This window comes from Gigantopelta aegis, chromosome 1 (genome assembly GCF_016097555.1).
Source record: "Gigantopelta aegis isolate Gae_Host chromosome 1, Gae_host_genome, whole genome shotgun sequence".
In the NCBI taxonomy this organism is placed as follows: Eukaryota; Metazoa; Mollusca; class Gastropoda; order Neomphalida; family Peltospiridae; genus Gigantopelta; species Gigantopelta aegis.
In genome coordinates this window covers 21,432,904-21,449,119 of record NC_054699.1, presented here as the reverse complement: position 1 = coordinate 21,449,119, position 16,216 = coordinate 21,432,904, and the positions used below count along the sequence as shown (strand labels likewise).

At 40.8% G+C, this 16,216-nt stretch overlaps 1 protein-coding gene across 1 annotated transcript in view; it reads right to left on the bottom strand.

The window, feature by feature from the left end:
* LOC121366374 (demethylmenaquinone methyltransferase-like) overlaps positions 1-8,731 on the bottom strand; it is a 32,392-nt gene extending 23,661 nt beyond the window's left edge. Inside the window, exons 1-2 of the mRNA XM_041490871.1 lie at positions 8,401-8,731; positions 6,391-6,541 (exon numbers count right to left, since the gene is read on the bottom strand). Coding sequence (XP_041346805.1) covers positions 6,391-6,541; positions 8,401-8,411 — 162 coding nt within the window. The 5' untranslated portion in view covers positions 8,412-8,731. The remainder of the gene's footprint in view (positions 1-6,390; positions 6,542-8,400) is intronic.
* Between the last annotated feature and the right edge of the window lie 7,485 nt (positions 8,732-16,216).

Sequence of the window (16,216 nt, the reverse complement as noted above, 5' to 3'; positions counted from 1 at the left end):
TAAATATTGTTTCATAACCTACTTTCTGTGACCTTGACCAACTTTCCCGTGACCGTGACCTAGTTAATCACGGGACCGGTGGCCTCGTCATACTGACCAGGCCTCGACCTACTCACCCAGCCTCGGACCTTTGTCGTGAGTCACTGCCTAACCTTGGCATTTTGTTTGCAGGTGCTTGTCTGCCTTGACCTATTGAGAGGAACAACACACAACCTAGCCCAATTGGCTACTCTCCTGGCCCGGGCTCAACTCTGACTTAACCCAGACTGCCAGCTGTATTATGGATGGTGATTCTTACGTTGAAAACGTTTTGACATAGTCCCCATTGTAAAGGAGCACACGCATCCCGACCAGGGTCGGTAGTAGGGTGAGGTGTGGTTTGGGTTTTATTTATTATGATACAAATGTTTTCAAGCAGAACCCTTCTTCAAATGTAACGTGCTAATGTTCAAATCCTGTTCGACGATGAGACGTATACCTTTTCCATTAGTAGCAATGGATCTTTTATATGACATACAGGATAGTGCATACCACGGCCTTTGATATACCAGTCGTGGTGCACTAGCTGGAACGAGAAATAGCCCAATGCGCCAACCGACGGAAATCGATCCTAGACTGACTGGACATCAGGCGAGTGCTTTACCAATGGACTACATCTCGCCTCCATCGGACAGATGTGAATGCAGTAGGTGAGGCAGCAGGTCAGCTGGAGGGTTAAAGGTAGAGTAAACTCAAATAAGAGTCTTATGTGTTGGAAAGATGCATACTCGGACCACCAACACATACTGACACTTTAACAAATTAAAAATGCGTAATTTTAGAGTTAATAAAAAAACATGATTATTCCTGCTAACTGGTGGCAGCCATTTTGTTTCGGTTTTTTTACGTCCGGTGGTATAGCTTGGGGCGAAGTGACGTCAGCTCCGTCGAACTCCTCTTAAGTAGTGTAAACAAACGGTCTAATTTACGACAAGGCGCTTCGCTTTTATCAACCTGACTTGTAAAACAACATAAATGACTTGATAGTATAATAAACTATTTAACTAAATATATTTCAATTTGCATCAATAGAACGAAATGGAGTTATAGTATTTTTCTCTTTAAAAAAATCCAAAGAAAAAATCCTTATTATTAGGCCTATTGGTAGAGTACGTTCGAGCAAAAACGACCATCACGATACCCAAGTGATAATTTTATTTTATTTGGGACTACGTAATTGGTCAGTTTTGTGATTTTAGATGGGAAAGTCTACTTAATCAAGGGTTTTACAGAATTACTAAAGTGAGATTGTCCATTACGATTTTCAGGGGCGTCCGCGCGGCTATCAGACAATACCTTGTGATCTTAATAAAAGACGCACGTCTAGACACAGTGTCTGGGGACCGTCTAAACATACACCTGCCAATCAGGAACCACATGTACAGGCCACGGAACGAAAAGACCAATTAAACAAGAACACACTCCGATTATTATTTCAGTACGTAGGTTAATGTATGTACAAAACATAATAGTTATTTCAACAAGGACAATGGTGGCTTATTTTGTATTGAAAAATAATATATGTACCTGTTGCCGGCTTACTGGGATAGATATTATTACAGAAAATTGCGATGCATTCGCAAAAATCAGGTATGTTTTGTTTCTTCAATTCGAAGACTAATTCCTGACGTGACACGTTAGGTATTACGTAACCACCAGCTCGCCAGAGGGCGTATTCACTGGGAGGGTACAAAATGGCTGCGCCCGTTATATATAATAGCCGTCACATTTAAGCGTTTTATTAATTAACTATACGATTATACTTGTTGATATTAAACAATAATGTGCGATATATATCGTTGAATATGAATACCAGGCCAAATGCCTTAATTGTCCCTTCCTTTAACTATTGCTTATGGATGACAGTGGCGGGTCTAAGGAGCCCCAGGCACACCCCTACCCCTAAATGTTACCACAGTTAAATATATATATGTATTTAATTATTAAAAAAATTTACGTTCGAGAATTCGATGAACAACTAATAAAAAGGTCTGGTCTTATGCACACACACACACACACACACACACACACACGCGCGCGCGCGACTTCGTAAATTATATCACTGCTCAACACGATCGTGTTGACGGGGGCACCTTGAAGTCGCCGCACACCCAAGTTTCAGCCCGTATAAATGGTCACTAATTTGGTTAATTTACAAACCTGTAATACATTTGTATAACGTTACTGACAATTAACAATCACAATATTATGTCGTCACAAACATCACTTGCAAGGGCAAGTGTTAACAGCCCATCGAGGAAGCATCCACGTTTCTACAATCCAGAGAGGCATCACCCAATTTTCTCACGGTCCAGAGAGGCATCAGCCAAGTTTCTACAATCCAGAGAGGCATCAACCAAGTTTCTCACGGTCCAGAGAGCCATCAACCAAGTTTGTAACAGTCCAGGGCCCTGTTCTACGAAGCGATCTTAGCCCTGAGATCAATTTAAGTGCATAGGGTAGCTATGCGCTTAAGGCATCAGCCAAGTTTCTAACAGTCCAGAGAGGCATCAGCCACGTTTCTAACAGTCCAGAGAGGCATCAGGCAAGTTTCTAACAGTCCAGAGAGGCATCAGCCAAGTTTCTAACAGTCCAGCGAGACATCAGCCAAGTCTCTACAAGCCAGAGAGGCATCAACCAAGTGTCTACAATCCAGAGAGGAATCAGCCACGTTTCTACAATCCAGAGAGGCATCAGCCAAGTTTCTAACAGTCCAGAGAGCCATCAGCCAAGTTTCTACAATCCAGAGAGGCATCAGCCAAGTTTCTAACAGTCCAGAGAGGCATCAGCCAAGTTTACAATCCAGAGAGGCATCAGCCAAGTTTCTAACAGTCCAGAGAGCCATCAGCCAAGTTTCTAACAGTCCAGAGAGGCATCAGCCAGGTTTTTACAATCCAGAGAGGCATCAGCCAAGTTTCTAACAGTCCAGAGAGGCATCAGCCAAGTTTCTAACAGCCCAGAGAGGCATCAGCCAAGTTTCTAACAGTCCAGAGAGGAATCAGCCACGTTTCTACAATCCAGAGAGGCATCAGGCAAGTTTCTAACAGTCCAGAGAGGCATCAGCCAAGTTTCTAACAGTCCAGCGAGACATCAGCCAAGTCTCTACAAGCCAGAGAGGCATCAACCAAGTGTCTACAATCCAGAGAGGAATCAGCCACGTTTCTACAATCCAGAGAGGCATCAGCCAAGTTTCTAACAGTCCAGAGAGCCATCAGCCAAGTTTCTACAATCCAGAGAGGCATCAGCCAAGTTTCTAACAGTCCAGAGAGGCATCAGCCAAGTTTACAATCCAGGGAGGCATCAGCCAAGTTTCTAACAGTCCAGAGAGCCATCAGCCAAGTTTCTAACAGTCCAGAGAGGCATCAGCCAGGTTTCTACAATCCAGAGAGGCATCAGCCAAGTTTCTAACAGTCCAGAGAGGCATCAGCCAAGTTTCTAACAGTCCAGAGAGGCATCAGCCAAGTTTCTAACAGTCCAGAGAGGAATCAGCCACGTTTCTACAATCCAGAGAGGCATCAGGCAAGTTTCTAACAGTCCAGAGAGGCATTAGCCAAGTTTCTACAATCCAGAGAGGCATCAGCCAAGTTTCTAAGAGTCCAGAGAGGCATCAGCCAAGTTTCTAAGTCCAGAGAGGAATCAGCCACGTTTCTACAATCCAGAGAGGCATCAGCCAAGTTTCTAACAGTCCCGAGAGGCATTAGCCAAGTTTCTACAATCCACAGAGGCATCAGCCAAGTTTCTAACAGTCCAGAGAGGCACCAGCCACGTTTCTAACAGTCCAGAAAGGCATCAGCCAAGTTTCTACAATCCAGAGGCATCAGCCAAGTTTTTAACAGTCCAGGGCCCTGTTCCACGAAGCGATCTTAGCCCTATGCACTTAAGGTAATCTTAGGGCTAAGATCGCTTCATGGAATGGGGCCCAGAGAGACATCAGCCAAGTTTCTAACAGTCCAGAGAGGAATCAGCCACGTTTCTACAATCCAGAGAGGCATCAGCCAAGTTTCTAACAGTCCAGAGAGGCATCAGCCAAGTTTCTACAATGCAGAGAGGCATCAGCCAAGTTTCTAACAGTCCAATGAGGCATCAGCCAAGTTTCTAACAGTCCAGAGACACATCTGCCAAGTTTCTAACAGTCCAGAGACACATCTGCCAAGTTTCTAACAGTTCAGAAACACATCTGCCAAGTTTCTAACAGTCCAGAGACACATCTGCCAAGTTTCTAACAGTCCAGAGACACATCTGCCAAGTTTCTAACAGTCCAGAAAGGCATCAGCCAAGTTTCTAACAGTCCAGAGAGGCATCAGCCAAGTTTCGCAACCAGTTTACGATCATATTCATCAGTTCATTAATTGTTTACCCTGTTTTCCTATCTGTCTGAATGACAAAACCGTTATCCGTAGTCAAAGACCGTGTCTTTGTACACCGCAGAGTCGAATGGGTGCTTAAAGGGACATTCCTGAGTTTGCCGTAATTTTAAAGATATTATCAACTAACAGAGACTTTTTAATGATTGTAATTACATATCAAATATATTTTTCTGTATAAAATATTAGTGGCTGTATATTAAACGTATTTCTGATCGCTCTAATATTTGTACTAGGTTAAATTTCATTTTATTTCCAATAATAATTTTTTTTTCGTAAATCCAATTTGGGCTTTTTACAAATATTAAGACGACCAGAAACACATTGAATATACAGACACTGATATTCTAAACCAGAAAATATATTTCATATGTAAGTTTAATCGTAGAAATATTTTATTAGTCGGAAACATCTTACAATACAGCAAACTCAGGAATATCCCTTTAACAAAATAATGGATGGTTGATTCCACGAATATCTATCTAGTGCCTCGTCTATAAGAGGACTGCCACTCCCGAGGTGATCCTTTTACTGGACAATACATTCTTAAACTTCCTGCATCTACTAAATCTAAACTAACACAAGACAGAACTCATTGGAATAAATATACCTGTGGTGGGCTAACAGCTGAGCAAAATAACTCAAGTAACATTTTGCTCAGTAAAATGCAGAAGGAATTCAACACAAAAAGTCAGAACTCCAAGCCTTCTTGAATGAAAACAACATAGATGTTATGTGCATTCAGGAAACCCATCTCAGGGAAACACATAGGTTCTTCATCAGAGGATTCATTAACCCTCAGAAAAAGACAGACCAACAGGACACAAAGGCAGAGTCTTGACTCTTGTTAGGATTTGTATCCCAGCAGTCCAGACTAACCAGGCAGAAGACGGAGAATTCGAATTCATCACAACCAAGTTTCTCCTTTCCACGTGGATCCAGAAAGGATTACAAGCCATACTGGACTGACAAACTGAGGAAAATCCACAACAAACTGTCTGATGCAAGATCCCAAATGGAACAGGTACCCACACCTATTAACATAAGAATACACAACCAGCTAAAGGAAGCATTCACAAAAGAAAAAACTGAGGAACCCCGTCGCAGCTGGCATGACAAAACTTCCTATCTCAATCTAGAACGAGGCACAGAAAAGCTATGGCGCCTCACAAACAAAGTCACTCAATGAAGGTGTCGCATTCTCACATGGACTGGCTGACCTTTCTCTACACATGCAAGTTATAGTTCAGTAAGTTCTAGCACATTGTGGTATTGCAGGGAATGAACATGCTGACAGGCTGGCAAAGGAGGGAAGCGTAATGGAACAGCCAAATCATCCAATCTTCTTCAGAGAGACAAAAAACATAATTAAGAGAAATTCCGATGCACCCACGCTAAAACCAAGGATCCAATCCATCATCTGGAGAGATACCAAGAGACAACCATTTTCAGGCTAAGAATCGGTTACTGCCATCTCAGATGCCATATGTACTGTGTGAAACTGATAGACACTGATGAATGTCCATGTCAAACAGGACCACAGTCCCTAGAGCACATCCTGCAATTATGTCACTTCTACGAAGGATAAAGCATTGGCCAAACGAAGCAACGCTGGTTGTCAAGCTTTGGGGTTCCAACTATAGGTTGAACGCAGAAGAAGAAGAAGAAGAAGAAGATACTGCAGGACATATTTCGGTTACTTCCTATTTCGATACAGCAGGACATATTTCTTTTACTTCCTATTTCGAACAACGACATACCGAAGGGAAGAAAATTGAGTACAACAAAGCTTACCTTGTCGTATTCCCCGCTCGTCTTGTGGTAATGTTCGATACAGCAGGACATATGTATTTTACTTATTATTTCGATACAGCAGAAAATATTTCTTTTACTTCCTATTTCGATACAGCAGAAACTATTTCTTTTACTTCCTATTTCGAGCCCTGACATACTGAAGGGAAGAAAATTTGAGAACAACAAAGCTTACCTTGTCATATCCATCGCTCGTCTTGTGGTAATGTTCGACACTCTTTTTATGTCCGAGTTCTTTTGAAGTTTGATGAGCAATAATCTTCAAGCATTCCTCTAACTGGAATTGGGCTGAGCGGTCATCACGTGTTGCAGCATCCATATTAAGACTAGAATTTTAAAGATGTAAAAATCATACAGTAACTCCAATGGCCACGCTTATATAAAAACAAGTTATAGTTTGGTTTCTTTAACGACACTACTAGATTTATCAAACATCGGCTATTGGATGTGAAACATTATTGGTAGTAACTCTTAAGGCAGAGATGAATTTTACTTGTAGAATACAGGACATCTAGTTTTCAAAATGTTACGGTGAGCATATCCCTATACCCCATAGAAACTTTGCTCTGTGCCCTAGAAGCCAGTCAGCCTCCCTTCCCCCCTCCCCACTACACACACACACACACACACACCACCCCACCCTTCCCTCAATGTTTACTTGCTTCCGCTGTGCCTGGATAATAAGACTAAGGACTAAAGTAAAATAGCATTATGCATCTTAGTTCCAGCGCTGAACTTCACCTTGAATCTTCATCAAAGGAGAATGCTCTTCCTTGTACGGTACTGAGTCACCGTGGACGGTATGTTTATGTCCACTAAGTATCAATCAATTAATCGATTCTTTTGTTGTATGTTAGGCCAAAAGTCCACATACACAATAACTCGTATATTGATATTTAAAGGGGAACTAAACTCAAATATGAGCCTTATGTGTTGCAAAGATTCCTACCCGGACCACCAACACATACTGACATTTTAAGAAATGAAAAATGCGTAATTTTAGAGTTGGTGAACTTGTTTTCCATGCGCATATCCCACGAAGGTTTCGCACACGCTTGTCACGGGCTTAACCTCTGACATCGCCAGTGACTAAGTCCGGGCCAGGAGGTAATTTTAGAGTTAATAATAAAAAAAGGTGATTATTCCTGCTATTAACTACAGAATGTTCAAGCATGTATTTAAATTAGAAAATTATTTGTTGAAACTTTCAACAAAAAACATGCTAGAATTCTTTGTAAATTTAGAACTGGTAATGTCAGATTTCCTATTGAAACTGGTAGATTGTTTAATAGTAAGAGAGAAAACAGAATATGTCACTTGTGCAAGACTGATGTTGGTGATGAGTCCCACTATTTTTTAAATGTACGTCTTTATCTACTGAGCGAAATAAGTATATACCTAGTTACTATACTAACAGAGCAACTGCAATTACCTTTTACAGTTATTTTCTACAATTAAAAAATCACTTTTGTGTAAACTATGTAAATATTTGCTAATTGTCATTGAGAGGGTTCGTCTTCCGGGTTAATATTACTTAAATATTATGTCCATTACCACTACAAAAAACACGTTATAACTTTTTTTAAATATATTTTCTCTGTGCAGTTTATGAGAATAATTTTTTTGTCTTGTCTTGCTAATTGGGGCCAGCCATTTCCTTTTGTTTTCGTTGCGTCTGGTATTCTACCTTGGGGCGATGTGACGTCAGCTCCTACCAACTCCATTTACAAGGAGTTTCGCTTTCATCAACCTGTCTTGTAAAACAACATATATGACTTGATAATATAATAAACTAGTTAACTAAAAATATTTCAATTTGCATTAATAGAACGAAATGGGGTTGTAGTATTTTTCTCTTTTAAAAATCCAAAGAAAAAATGCATACTATTAGACCTATTGGTAGGGTACGTTGGAGAAAAAAACGACCACTCACGATACCCAAGTGATAATGTTCTTTTCTTTGGGACTACGTCATTGGTCAGTTCTGTGATTTTAGATGGGAAAGTGTGTACTAAATCAAGATTTTTACAGAATGATTTACAGTAATAAAGCATGACGGCTGATAATGTCCATTACTATTTTAGGGGTGGCAGGTATATACCAATACCCTGTGATGTTAAAAAAAAAAATACCGCGTACGTAATTTTGTGTCTAGATAGCAGTAATTAATGGCTTGTCTACCTACCAAATATACATCTGCCAATCAGGAATCACAGGTGGACGCCACTGAAAGTACCGAATAGACCAATTAACTAAGAAAACACGCTGTTTATCATTTCAGTACGTATGTTCTTGTATGAAAACATGATACAGTTATTTAGGCATGTTGACAATGGTGGGTTATTTTGTATTGTAAAATAATATATATTTATTGCTGGCTTATGCTACAGTCACATATTCACCGGGCCCCGTACGAACTTTTCTACCGACGGCGGATTTCTATGATTTCAGGAAATCGGGGGTATCGGGGGTCTGCGGCATCCGTGTGTAGCAGTCATATATTCAGCGGGGCCAGCGCGGTTCCCTTTGAAGTTTTCTCGACTCCAATCCAATCCAATATTTATTTACATGCTTATATACCACTAGGGTTTCAAGCATGTCCATCCCGGGCCCATCCTCCGGATAGCCGGTGAAGTGGTCCGGGACAGAAATATAGGGGTCATTTTGAATTTTATCATCAAATCATTTGGGACTTTTATTAAATTTTGAAGTGCTTATCTAATATTATACACCTAATTCCTAACTTGTCGCCACAATTTTTGATCGGGTGGTCTAAACTTAAAATCTTATATTCTATATTTAAATTATTTTAACCCTTATTGGAGGGGCAGGGGAGAGGTTCATAAGAAGATTGAGCTCGCCTCACAGGAAGCAATTATTATTTACAGAGGAACTACCCTGGTATCGGCAACCTAAGTGTGGCAGACCAGGGGCCGGCCGAGCGCGAGGGGGGAAGCGGGAACCCCCCGGACAACCCTAACTCCCCCTAGGCCGAACCTCCTACGCCTACGCCCTAACCACCTAACTTCCGGTGGTATCCCACCTCCCCCCACCCCCGCCGTCCCAACCGCGGTGTCCTCCACCAACGTTGTCCTCCATCCAAATATTTATTATTTCTTAGAAGATTTTTTGGCCACTAGCAGAGTGGTTCATCACTTTTAGAGTGATATGGTGTACTGTATCTGTATTTAGCAGGGGTTCTAGGAAAGTTTTGCGTCTGGCCAGCCATTGGAGCAGAAACGTATTCAGGTCGATCACTTGGAGCCGGGCGCATCTCTGTAATCCTCAAGAAACAAAAAGTTATATCATCCACAGACGCCATCACCCTTTAATCTTTAAAAACCGAAAAGGGGACCAGGGCAATACTACCAAGGTCCTCCAGCCGGCATGGGTGCAGTTAACCGCCCCAATTAATCATCATTTTTATTAAATCAATGGTTAAAAATATAAATAAAATATAATATTATAAATATTAAAAAACAGAGCACGCTTGTAAACATTTATACAGATATATTTTTAAAAACAAAAACAGTAACACCAAATATAAATTTATATATAATATATAAGGTAGCCGGTGAGCTATAAGGGGATACCTTACTGCCAGGTTAGGCATCCCCCAACTTACACCCAAGCCAACACATACATCATTCATACATATAACACATTCTTCACATTCATTCATAAAAAGAACAAAAAGGAAGGAAAAACTCCCCTCCTTTTGTTTATCTTAAAATATATAATTCTCAATGTAAAATTATTTTATTAAAAAGATATTTTTAAAAACCGGTATTTACCCCTATATGTCGGAGCCATCTACCATCAAGAGGATAGTACACAAATGTGGAAACCGCCCCGGCACATTTATCCCCCCCCCCCCCCAAAGCCCCCTAATAGACTCCCGGGTTTGCCTACCGCCAAGAGGATAGTACACAAATGAGGAGGCGAACCCGGTATGTCATTTATTACTTACAAAATTAATCACCCATATAAAAATCAGAGTGCTAGGGCCACTAAATCCAAAAGGATAGTACACAGATGGGTAGAAGCCCCAGCACCCAGTTTTCTTAAAATAATAATTAATTTTAATTATCTATTAGGATCTATAGAATAAATATGTCCAAGGGCAAGTGGGGTCAACAGTAGAACCCGCCACAGACAGCCACATGAGATTAGAAAATTTATTTATAACATAGTGATTAGATGGTAAATATACCATCTATATATCTATTTTAGTTTCAAGCACAAAGGCCACCAGGAGCCTGTCAATAATTTTCTTGTGTTCAATCGGCGGGCTTAATAAATTTATGCCGTTGAACACTATATTAATTTTCTTAAAATAATTTTCTAATTTCTTTCGTTTCAATGTATGTCTGGTGCATTCAGGCAGAAAATGCTTAGCATCCTCTACCTTATTACACACCATAAGGCCATAACAAACTCCCATTCTAAGCCTCGTAATTATTTTAGTGGCCCTAATGTTGAAAGAAACGGGACCGGGTCCTGCGGCCTTCGGCTTGATATCTGCATGCCACACCCTGGTATGGTGATCCCATTCGGATTGCCAGAGTCTACCAAGGTGTGGTTCTAATAAAGAATTTATTTCACTATAATTATATGCGATCTGGATTCCTATATTAGTATCACGCAGGCTATTTCTGGCGTTTGTGTCAGCCAGCTCGTTTCCTGGGATACCGACATGAGCCGGCACCCATTCAAGTCTTACTTTGGTTCCGTTGATGATGATGCTATTGTAACATTTATAAATTTTGTTAATAATTTCGGGTCTTATACCCCCGCATCCTAGTATAGCCTGAAGTGAACTTAAACTATCAGTGAAAACCACATATCCACCAGGGCCCTTTCTTCTTAAATTATCATTTTGGATCCACATTAACCCATAAAGTATGGCAATAAGTTCGCTAGTATAGACCGAAACATTATTAGTGAGCCTGGCCCTAATGGCTATCGGTTTTTTTGTTTTATTCATTTGAATAACAAAAGCCATACTTGTTTTCCCAGTGGTGGGGTCCTTCGATCCATCTGTGTACACTTGTACACTATTAGGGTAGAATTTTTCCACCACTGCTTGAATTTTTTTTTTTTTAATTATTGGGTTATCATATTTAATTATCTCATTTCTAATGTGGAAATTAACCACTGGGCGCTCGAACTGCCATGGAATGTCAAGCCGATCATCGGCATTACTAATGGCCAGTCCAGCAACACCAAAATCAGTGGCAAATTTATTGAGATAAGATATGATGGATATGTCCTTGTCTCTGACAGTCCTTATCTTTTGAGGTGTTAATTTATTTATAGGAGAGTCAGGCACCAGGCTCCTTGTTTTATTTATATATCTGAAGCCCTGTCTGACTCTCTTTAGAGTCAAAGGTAACACTCCCAGCTCCACCATTATGCTATCATATGGAGTACAGATAGCCCCCCCCCCCCCCCCCATCCCCAATTATTATCTTAAGGGCTCTACCATATACTCCATCAAGTTTTTTTAGGTGAGTCTGTGCGGCACACCCAAAGGCCAGCGCGCCATATTGTAATCTGGACACTATGAAGGCCTCGAAGACCATGAGCAGAGTTTTTCTATCCGCGCCCCATGACGTACCGGAAAGTATCCTCAAAAGATTTAAATAAAAGACACAGTTACCGGTAACCTCAGTGATGTGTTCGCCAAAACTGAGAGCATGGTCAAAGATTACACCCAGAAATTTGACTGATTGCACCTGTTTAATGATAATATTTTTAAATTTCAATTCCAGATTACAAATTGTTTTAAAATTTCTACATTTTTGGAAAACTATACCATTAGTTTTCGCTTTGGAAATGGTAACCCCCCAGGCTGCTGACCATCTATGTAAATTATTTAGATCACTCTGGAGGTCTGTGTTGATGTCAACACAAGTTTTACCTATCCTCCAGAATGCTGTATCGTCAGCAAAAAGTCCAACACTTAAAGATGTTTTAGTGCTTTTGTTTGTTGTGATTAGCTCAGTATCTAAGTCGTTAATAAAGATGCCAAACAATGTGGGCGCAATCACTGAGCCTTGTGGGATACCATTTTCCAAATCCAAAATGGGGGAGAAACAACCATTTACATTAACGGCAAATGTTCTTTTTTCTAAAAATTTTACTATAAACGTGAACATTGCCCATTTAATCCCCATTTGGTAAACTTTAAACAACAACCCGCGTCTCCAGACCATGTCGTAAGCCTTTTCAATGTCCACAAAAACTCCGGCCACCTTGAGACCCTTCCGGAAGGCATCCTTGATCTCGGTTTGAAGTCTAACCAGGTGGTCGGTGGTTGAGTGGTGTCTCCTAAAACCACTCTGGAAAGCCGACAATAATCTGTTGGTCTCCAGAAAGTGGATAAGGCGTTGGTTAACCATACTCTCCATGGTCTTACAGACGCTGGATGTTAAAGATATTGGTCTGTAATTTAATGGGTTAAGGAGATCCTTGCTCTGTTTTGGCAGGCCAAAGACCTCTGCATGCTTCCAATTGAGGGGAAGGATCCCCTCTAGCCATATTAAATTAAATAACTCCAGGAATAGTTCAAGGGTCTTGGTAGGCATATTTTTAAAAAATATATAACTAAATCTATCTGGCCCTGGAGCTGAGCCTTTACGATTACCAAAAGCCTCTAGCATTTCCTGGAGTTTAAATGGTGCATTATATGGTCTGTCATAATCTGAGCTATGATCTTCATGGGGGATAGGACTGTCTCTTTCCATTTTCATTTTTCGAGTTTGAAAAAAGGGCGAGTAATTAGTTGTTGCAGAGTTTTGTTTAAAAGTTGCTCCTAAAGCATTAGCTTTTAGTTGATCATTAATATATATTTTACTATTTTTAAGTATATTATTAGTTTTGGTAGATCTCCCCTGAATCCTTTTAATCTTAGACCATACTTCTTTTACATTTGAATCTCGATTCAGCGAACTACAGAACTGATGCCATGAGGCGTTTCTTGTTTTAATAATATTTGATTTTAATTTATATTTACTTTCTTTAAATTTCTGTATATTTTCTAAAGTTCTATTTTTCTTTAAATTACGTCTGCATCTGTTCCTGTTAGCTTTTTGTTTGGATAGTTCCTCGTTCCACCACGAGACGGACGAACGGCTACCCTTATTACTAAACGTTGGTATAGTCTTAGTAGCTATTTCAATTATTGCTTTAATTAGATTATTATTAAAATTATCTATATTCTTATTCCTTAATCCGCTCATGGTCCAGGAGACCACACATGCGTCCAAAGCCCACCCAATCAGCTTTGTCTAAATTCCATTTACTTTTATTATTATTATTATTTTTATTCCAGTTTTCTAAAATATTAAATTAAATTTTTATTGGGAGATGGTCGCTACCCAAGTCATCAAGAATCTCCCACTCACACTTGGCCGCCATGTTATTTGAGACAAAGGACACATCCAAACAGGCCCAGGTGTGATGGGTGTCCGACAGAAATGTTGGGCTTCCATCGTTTAGGCAAGCCATATTTAAATTGTCCATACATTTTTCAATTAAACTGCCTTTAGTCGTATCTGAACCTCATAAAATATTTTTACAATTAAAATCTCCAATCACTATTAAATTTACATTATTTTTACCTATTGGTTTCATAAAATCATCTACCGTTAATTTTTTCCCCGGTAATCTGGTATGGACATAATAATTAAAAATATTTATATTATGATCTTTAGTATGTATAACCACCCCCAACACCTCAATCCCTGGATTCGTCCTTGTCACAGTTATTTGAAAGTGGGAAATTCCATTTCTAACAAAGGTAGCTACTCCCCCCGTGGATTTATCGCTACTATTAAAAAAGAGTCCCGTATAACCCGGTATTTTATAATCTATAAATAATTTATCTTTCTTATTTTTAACTGATATATTAGGAAGTAAGGACTCTTGAATAGCAATAATGTCTATATATTTATTATTATCAATATATTTTTTTAATTCGGGGCCATTGGCGCGCAGGCCACGGGCATTCCACTGGAGTATATTTAAACCATATTTAGTTAGTTTATTATTACTATTATTATTAACATTATTATTATTAATGCCTATAGGGCCAACCTGCATAATGAGGCACGGAGCAATTCTAATTTCCCGGGGACTATCTTTAGCTAACAAAGATTAGTCCACATTATCATTGCCCCGTGTCTCCAGTGCTACCAAGTCCTTGGCCCTGTACCAAGCGACACTACGTGCCTCAATGGCACCCGGGTCGACCTTGATAGCTAGATTTTGATTATGCACCTCACAGGCGTCCCTTGAGGCTATCTGGATGTCTTCCAAAGAAAATTTTGAAATCGGGACCTTTTTGTTCTCTCCGAGTCAAAAATATGCCTGAAAGTTCTCGACTCCAATCGCGAGGCGCCCGTGGGTAAGCTGCAAGGGTACCGCAGGCTAATCCTACGGACGACGCACGGCGGTCGGACGGGAGCCGTTAGGGACTCGCACGGACATCGTAAGATACTCGTACGATGATCTTGGAAATCGGACGGATAACGTACGATTTGAGAGGCCCGAAATTCAGTCCCAAAATCGTACGGCATATGTACGAATGTTGCGGGGGCCGTACTGGGCCTGTGCGGTGCCCGTGCAATGCTGTATACAACGTGTCTATGGGTTTACGGGCAATAAAAATCGGGAACATCGGGAACTTTTAACTCCGCGCTGAAAGCTTCCGATGCGCCCTACGGCGAGGAAAGAACACCAAGACGCCCGCAGGATAGCCACTGCACCGTCGCGGCCGCCGTGAGATTTTGCAAATTTTCCCGAAATTTGGGCCTTATTCCAAATCGGTGGATAAGTGACTGTAGGATTACTGGGATGGATATTATTACAGAACACGGCGCAAAAATCAGGTACGTTTATTTGTTCAGTTCTAAAACTAATTCTTGACGTGACGCGCTACATATTACGTAACCACCGGCTCGCCAGATGGGATGGTACAAAATGGCTGCGCCCGTCACATTTAACCGTTTTATTAATTAAATATTATAATATGCAATTATGTGCATTATATATCGTTGAAGGTATCGGGTCGTTTTTCCCTTATCCAGATTCGCCCTGAGTCGTTTCGTCCCGGGTAGGTTCGTCCTCCAAACGGGTCGTTTCGCCCCTTGACTCCCACCCTCATATGTACAATTATGTCGTTTGTTTTTCAGCAAGGAGCTATTTGAACGGAAATAAATAAATCATGGTAGCGAGCTATGGCTAAAGATATAATAATATTAGTAATAATTAAAGGCGAAATGACCATACCGGGGGATGAAACGACTCGGGGTATTCCACACATTCGACTTTTGTTGTTTCCCCTTCATATCACATTTAAAGCGGCATTCCCTGGACTATTTTTATTATTTAAGCTTATAGAAAAGAAAATCCAATTACGTTTGGTGCATATATACTCTTCAAAAAAAGAAACGCAAAAGGGTACAAATGGGTTATAACTCCGATTTTATGTTTCCTACCGGTTCATGCTTTGTGAATATAAGGTCATTGCATGTCCCAAACACATTCCCACGGTTACATTCGATAAAACGCAGCTACTGTACAATAAAGTTCCAAAATGTGAATATTCGCAAAAACGCAGCCACATGCAAACCATGTCACCACTGCACGTGCGTTGTCTGCACGTGCAACATGAACACCGACAGTATAAAAGTGCAGGGTGTTCGCTTGCCTGGCCTCTGTATCTGGCCGACAGTTGACAATCCATGACATGCCACGTCTCAGTGAACCGCAGAGAAACAATGCCATCGGCCGACTAGACGCAGGCGAATCCAGAACGGCCGTTGCCAGGGCATTACATGTGTCCCCAAGCACCATCTCCAGACTGTGGGACCGTTACCAGCAACATGGATCAACACGTGACCTCCCTAGATCCGGTCGACCACGGGTCACTACCCCCGGGCAGGACCGCTACATCCGGGTACGCCACCTTCGGGAACGATTGACTACTGCCACCT